Raw genomic sequence first — 7952 nt, 5'->3', positions numbered from 1 at the left:
ATAAAATAAAATAAAATAAAATAAAATAAAATAAAATAAAATAAAATAAAATAAAATAAAAGGCTTCTAGTTATGGAATAAATAAGTCATGGGCATAAAAGGCACAGCATAGGAACTATAGTCAATGATACTGTTACAGTGTTGTATGGTGACATATGGTAGCTAGACTTGTGTGGAGAATAGAATGTACAGAGAGGTTGAATCACTATGTTGTACACCTAGAACTATTATAACATTATGTGTCAACTGTAGTCAAATAAACACATTAAAAAAAAAACAATGTAGGATCTCTTTCTCAAAACCCTTTCATAACAAATAGCTCTGTAAGGGGAGTTAGAGACAGACTTCAGTATATGCCTCTGACTTTTTTGTTTTGTTTTGATTTGTTTTTACAGAAAGAAGTTAAGTAACTGAGTCTCAGGGCAATACAGACTTGCGCAAGACCCACATGGCTAGTGAATGTACTAGGAGAGAAACCTAGCTCTTTTCATTCCTAATCCTGTTCCCTTTTCTAGTGTGCGATGTCATATATTGTTCCTCATCTCAGTTTAATTTAAACAAACCAAGAGTTATTGGGTACTTATTGGGATCAGTACGTTTATTTGCTCGGTTTCTACAAGAAAATGCAAATGCATGCATATGCTAAATTGAAAATCCATTCTGAACTATTTGCTGTTTGGAATTGTTCACAGTTCTAAAGTACCCTGCATCCCACATATTATTAGAGTATTAAGTGCTACCTTTACTGTTCTACTGTTTCATATATTAAAAGTAAACTTTAATACATGAATTTGAGTTTACCTTGAAAGACCCGCTTTAAAGTCAGCTTAATAAGCTTTTCCAACTCAGGCAGCGCATTTATCTGTCAACTGTCTGTTAACCACAGGATATTCCAATGACAGCTTTGTCCATCCCTAGGACGTCTATTTTTGTATTGCCCTTCGGGGAATGGGCAGCTTAGACACCTGTTTCATTAAGCACTGAAGATTAGAATTTCCTCTGCACTATCCTACCCCTCTGGGGATTCTAGCCCTGAGCTCTATTAGGATGACCTAACCCAGCAAGATCGATTTTCTTCCTCTCGGAGGTGTGGCTAAGATGATTAACCCTTCGGTAAGTTTCATTTTTAGAAAAAGCAGAGATCCCTTCAGGTGGAAGCTTATGGGAATACAAATTGCCAGGTGTATAGGCCTAGATTTCAGATACACACAGAACCCTGAATAGGTGGTCCAGTGACAACGCTAACTGCAAAGTAACCTGTGTTTTAAATAGTTGGTGTATTTGGCTGATTCCTAGTTACCAAGCAGCCATCCTCCCCCATCCCAGTGCACAAACATGAGTACAAACAATACCCTGTGCTAGCCTGGGAGTTCCCGTTCTGCAACTAAGCCTTTGTGAACTGCCATGTGACTTGGCTGATAGAATGGGGCAACTGAAACACAGCAACTTTGGAACAGACTGGGAGGAAAGTTCTAATAGGTGTTCTTGCTTATCCTCATAAGTTGGAAATGATGATGATAATGGTGGTGACAATAACAAGGATGGGCTTGTTCGTATTGTATTTTAGAGTGTTTTAAAGCACTGTTACATTAAGTTATCCCATAACATAAAATAATGTCACACTGTCTCGTGTGTCCATGGACTTTGGGCAGGTTATTTGGTCTTGTTAAAAAAAAAAAACTACATAATCGATAAGGAGAAGAAAACACTACATTTTAAAAAAAATGGGCAAAGGATATGAAAAGGTAATTTACAAAAGAAACACAAGCAAATAGTAAGTATAAGAAAAATTGGTAAGAATCATAAATACAGTCAAGTTAAAACAGCTGATGCCATTTTACTCACCAGATTAGCAAAATTTTTAATTATCTAAGTTACCAATGTTGATGAACTGATTTTGCTGCAAATGATAAAAAACCTAGTTCAATGTGACTTAGTATAAATGAAATGTATTGGTTCAGAGGCCAAAGTCCATGGCAGATTTGGCTTCAGGAATCACTGGACAGGGTACTGGGCTGATCCCATCAAGATTGAATTTGTCTTCATCCCTTTGCTCTGTTACTGTTGCTCTCAGGATCCACAGAGTGGCAAGGTGCCAGAAGCTCAGGGCTTTGCATTCTCCAATAGTTCAAGTCAATTGGAAATAATAGTAAGAAGAAGAGTCTTATTTCTAGAAGTGTAAGCAAAGGTCTCGTTGCAGACCTTTGGCTCTGATCGGGTCACTGTAGCCAGCAGGATGTGTACCCCTATTTACTGCTTGGGTCACAACCTCAGAGACCCAAACTTGGAGGCAGCAGTTTCCCAGAAACAAATTAGGATACAGTTTCCAGAAAGGTGAATATATATCAAGTCATATAGACAACTACTGGAGTTGGCCTAAGTGGGATAAATGATCATTCTTATCTGCTGGTGGAGAGGGTTAACTGGAGAATCACCTTTTTGAAAGATAATTTCATGATGTACATCACAAAACCTTCCAAAATATTCACACCTTTCTAACATTTTTATTTCCAAAATTTTATTCTACAGAAATAACTGAATGTGTGTATAAGAATGTGTATACAAAAATACCATGACTAGGGAAGATTACTAAGCTCCAAAAAAACATGATATGTATAAAAAGACAGCTATAAATGGGAAAAATAAGTTATAAACAAAGTATCTATAATTAATAACATCTTTGTTAAATGTGTAAATAGACATGTGTAGAAAAATTTCTGAAAGACCAAAAAAAATTTTTAACAGTGGCCATTTCTGTGTTATAAGACTACAGATAATAGGCAGTTTCTCATTTTCTGCTTACCTGCACCTCTAATTTTCCTAGGATGATCATAATTTTTTTTTTTTTGCCAAAAAGATAAAACTGAAGTGGCCATGGTCTATGGCATCTCTGGCTTCTACTCCTCAGCATTCAATGGATTTAATGATCATGGCTCAAAAAAGCAATTAGACATGGGGGGGATTTTGGGTTAGGAGGGGAAAAACAGCTTCTTCCTGAAGAAATTATATCTCTTTACAAATGTAACCCTTATCCAAAAGGTGTTTATCTTAGCCGTACATCTGAGACGTAGGTAAATAACCATTATGGTATGGCCGTGTTAAGTCAACACAGACTCAGAATCTACCCATAATGGTGGCTCAGAGAAAACTCCATTCCAGAACGATTGATGAAAAACAGTGTCCAGAATCATCTTTAGTCCCTGAAAATTTAGTGGAATGGCTAGAGAGAGAAATACGTTCAAAACCTGGTGTTGAAATCAAAACTATTCAAATGGATGATTTACTAATTTAAATTTAAGCCAAATACTTTCATTTCTGAAGCAGTTCCCCAGTGGCCTAAAAGAGTAAAAATACGCACCCGGTACCTATTACAACACTTGGGTTGGATCCAGACACTCTAAAATGTCTACACACTGAATATTCAGATAAAGTTGATTTTTAAAATATATTGATAATAAAAATAGAGGGCTGAGTGTTTAAGATCTTTTTTGTAGAGAGTTATTTGCCAACAGCTTCTGCCCACACATGCCCAAAGACGTTCTCACTTCCGGGCTCCCCCACCCTGGTATATCTCGGGCAACACATCTGAGAAGTGGCAGTTGTCCCTGGATAGTAAAAGGATTTGTGTCCTGACTTCTTGGGTCTGCCTCCTTCCCAAAGCTGTTCAATAGTTTTCTCCAGGGCTGGCATGTCTTGTTAACTATTTCTCTCCCACACACAACTTTAGATCTTAGAGACAATCCACTCACCACAGGAAACGGTAGCAAAGAAGCAAGTGAGATAAGCTGCTTGCCTGAATGAAATCATCCTAAAAGAGAAAGCAACACATGCGTGACCCTGCTGGTAACAGATCATATTTAACATGAACCTTCATTTAAGGTGATAGTGATCTTCTTATAAATGTCTGCATTGCAAGTCTAAGCACATAATTACCAGCACAGGGAACAAGAGCTTTCAGAATATTTTATGCTGGAGACTTGGCACAAGATACAAACTGAGATCTCTAGACTACTGTTGTGTTCCTTGCTCACTTGCCGCCGATATTGTTGATAATTATGGAAAGGGAACTGGTAGAGGGGAATTAAACGGCTATGAAACCTCTTGACTTGAACAAAAAGAAACTGATTGTAAATAATGGCAAATAATAATGGTTAGGGTCCAGAATCCCTAAGAAAAGCTCTCAAAATACTAATGCCCATTGAAAAATTTTAAAGCAGTCAATATTCTTTTTGATTTTAAAATATCTTACGCTAAAAGATTTCATATAGAAGAATATCAGTTTCTTCTACACTCTATAAATACACCGGAAATTAGAACATATACTGATAGCTTCTTCTCAAAGTAGAATTATGCTTAATTAAAAAAAAACTATTTGGAAGCAATCAGAATAATAGAAATTCTCTACCTGAGAGCCCAATTGCTTCTCTGGCTCTGGAGGTGAGGGTGTCTCCCGCCACTTAAAAATGGATGGTCCTCCAGCTCTCCTAACGGGGCACTGCACGCAGTATTTGCTTGGCTCTGATATTGACTTTGGTTTTCTGCCAACAGTTTCAACTTTTTGTCCTGTCAACATATTCCATGAAGGTCCCATTCCTGTGTTCAGCTGTTTAATATATTAACTATTTCATTTTAGGGCCCCACAATGCATGCCCAGATTTCCATTTTTAAAAATGTGCATAGCATTCCCCGTTATTTGGAGTCATGCAGCTTAAATTTCATTTAACTGAAATTTCCCATTGCAATTACCTGGATGACAACTGAATGAGGGATGGGTATGGGTAGTTCCTTCTGGAAGGATCTTTTGACTAATGATATCTATGCTTTTCCACATCCTCATCAAAGAAGCATGTAACACTGAAGTTTTGAGTATGGAAGGGAATTGGAGGATGATTAGGTCCTTCTCTCACCCAGTTTAGGAAATGATATATAGCAGGAGTTGACAAACCACAGTTCACAGACCAAACCCGGCCCGGTGCCTGTTTTTGTAAATAAAGTTTTTATTGGAACACAGCCATGCCCATTCATTCATGTAATTGTCTATACTTGCTTTCATTCTACAACTACCGAGTTAAGGAGTTGTGACAGACAGTATGGCCTACAAAGCAGAAAAGGTTTACTATCTGGTGCTTTTCAGATGAAGTAAGCTGAAACCTGCTATATAACACTTAGCAGTCAGGATGCCTCATCTGGAAAAAAATATACTGGTTTTCCTAGAAATCTGTTCCTGCCCAGGGAGTTCTATTTATTTTTATTTTTAATAAAAAGTCTCCTTATATACTGAAATATACCTTCTTGCAACTACTTTAATATTTTAAAAATTATTTATTTATTTATTTATTTATTTATTTATTTTTAGCCTGTGTGTGGAGCAGGGTGGGTGCGGGGGCAGAGGGAGAGGGAGAGAGAGAATCTTTAAGCAGGCTCCCAGCTCAGCACAGAGCCCAATGCGGGGCTCGATCTCACGACCCTGAGATCATGACCTGAGCCAAAATCAAGAGTCAGCTGAACCATCCAGGTACTCCCTTCTTGCAACTTCTATCCTTCAGTCCTAGATTTACTTGCTAGATCCATACAAAATAATTTGTTCTCTTTTTTTGTATGCTTTTTAAACTATTTAAAGACCATATTCACTTGTCCACTAAATCTCCTTTGTTTTCTAACCCTCAAAATTATAGTACATCATTCTGCTTAGTAAGTTAGATTTTTAGGGAGTTGATTCTTATATAAATATTTTATGCATATTGCTAAAATGCAGAACTGTGCTTATTAAAAATGTAGTATAATGTTGCCGGTAAAACATTTTCTGGCTGTAATGAAGTAGCATATTTCAAATATGCATGCTGTGCCACCTTGTAGATTCAACGTATCAACTAGTACACCAGCAGTCAACAAAAAGAATCCTCTGCCTTGTGCAATATAAAAGAATTTAAGTTTGGGATCTCATCTGTTACCAGCCTCAACAGAAAAAACAATGAGTGGAATGAAGTTACCTTGCCTCCAAAGCACAGCAAAAACCCTTGAGGTTGTTTCCCTAAAAAGTGAGATTACAGATTTTAACCTTTTTACATACTTCTGTGTTCCATTTGAACTTCTCTTATAGCAAAACATAAGTTATGTTCTAGTAATACAACAAAACTAACAGTTTCTTTTTAGAAGAGCCAAATCAGAAATAAGTTGAGAAGAGGCAATGGTAGGCAGAATTATAAAATGTTCCCTAAGATTTCCCGGTCTAATCCCAGGGACTGAATGTAGGATGAGATGCCCTGTCTGTCCATGATCATGCGGTGTTACGTGACAGAAGCAATTTTGCAGGTGCAATTAGGGTTGCTGAAGAGTTGATTTTGAGCTAATCAAAATGGAGATGATGTGGGGGCCTAATCCCATCCTGGGGGCTCTTTGAAAGCATGGTTTTCTTCTGCTGTTAGCCTAAGGAGAAGGCAGAACCCAGGTGTGAAAGGGGAGTAGTTGGCTTTGACATGGATGAGGACCTGCAGCAAAGCCCTGAGAGTGGCCTCTGATGCTTCCAACAAACCGAATGAGCTTGGATGAGGATTCTTCCCATGACACCCACCCCTTGATTTGGGGTTTGTGAGATATCAAAAAGGGAACCTGGCTAAGCTGGGATAAAGGATAGGATTAGGGTTGTTTTAAACTGTTAAGATTGCAGTCAGTTGTTACAGCGAAAGAACACTAATATAGAAGCTTTATTATCTGAAGTGACAGTGGCCTGGAGAGAGAGGGTTTGGAGCTGGACACTTCTGGGGGGAGGGAGTGGAGGAGTCCCTAGTGGAAGACAGGGGCCTTGGGTGGGAGGGTGGGCCGGCGGCAGGGTGGGCCGGCGGCAGGGTGGGCCGGCGGCAGGGTGGTGATCTGCCATGGGAGCTTTCAGAGAACCTGTGGGGTTTTTGTTTGTTTGTTTGTTTGTTTTTAAAAGGCCTGAGTCTCTAATGAAGCTGCTGTGTGTCCAGGAGATGGGGTGACTGGGAAGGAGATAGATGAACAAAAGCTACACTGTGCTGCTCATTAGGAAAAGAACCTCAGTTCACTGAGAAAGGTCTTTGGTGCTTGCATCTTTGACTCTTGAAAGATTTCTGCTCTCTGCATCTCTACAGCATTAAATGTCCCTGTGAAGGGTCACACTTTAGGCTCTGCTCTTCCCAGTGCACCTCAGTGAGAACTAAGGTATCTTATATATGTAACACCACTATTATAAATACATATATAAATAAAATATATATTAATATATTTTATAATATATTATATTATATTATATAAGAAATATATATTTTTATATATATAAAGTATATATATAATATATATTATTATATATTATATATATTATTATATATAGTATATATATAATATGTAAAATACATATTAATATATTTTATAATATATATTATATTATATTATATATTATAAGAAGAAATATATATTTTATAATATATATTAATATATATAATAGAATAAATTACAAAATAAATATTTTAGCAGAACAGCTGTGGTAGGGTAACAGCTATAAGGAGAGTGTAGAATAGACTATTTGTAAGGGATCAAAAAGAGGAAAGAGGGCAGTAGGAAACATGAGATGCCATTGTTAAATATCTCATTTAAAAAGGCATCTTCCATCCCTCCTGCCTCTACTATGCTTTATTTTTCTTCACAGCACCTACCACTATCTGACATTGTGTTCCCTATTTGCTCATTTTTATATTGTTTTTCTGCTGCATGCTAGCCCTCACACCTTGCTGATAGGCTTGGGTCTCTAGCCCCAGAGCCCTGAGTAGTACTTGGCAAACATTTATTGAAGGAAAGAGTAAAATGATGAATAAATACATATATAAATAAGAAATTAAATTTTCTTAAAAGAAGGAAGGAAGGAAGGATGGATGGAAGGACAGAAGGGGAAGGAAGGAAGGAAGGAAGGAAGGAAGGAAGGAAGGAAGGAAGGA

The 7952-nt window shown here is 37.5% G+C and overlaps 1 protein-coding gene across 2 annotated transcripts in view; it reads right to left on the bottom strand.

The window, feature by feature from the left end:
• Positions 1–4483, bottom strand: part of KLKB1 (kallikrein B1) — a 21817-nt gene extending 17334 nt beyond the window's left edge. The window contains exons 1-2 of one of the 2 annotated variants that reach the window (XM_021694201.1): positions 4406–4483; positions 3750–3808 (exon numbers count right to left, since the gene is read on the bottom strand). In XM_021694201.1, coding sequence (XP_021549876.1) covers positions 3750–3807 — 58 coding nt within the window. In that variant the 5' untranslated portion in view covers position 3808; positions 4406–4483. Of the gene's footprint in view, positions 1–3749; positions 4060–4405 lie in introns of those variants that run through there. The other variant, XM_021694200.1, reaches the window with a different exon arrangement.
• Positions 4484–7952: the final 3469 nt, after the last annotated feature.

The sequence above is a fragment of the Neomonachus schauinslandi genome, chromosome 2 (genome assembly GCF_002201575.2).
Source record: "Neomonachus schauinslandi chromosome 2, ASM220157v2, whole genome shotgun sequence".
Taxonomy (NCBI): domain Eukaryota; kingdom Metazoa; phylum Chordata; class Mammalia; order Carnivora; family Phocidae; genus Neomonachus; species Neomonachus schauinslandi.
Note: the sequence above shows the minus strand (reverse complement) of the source record. Positions and strands in the feature narration are given on the sequence as shown.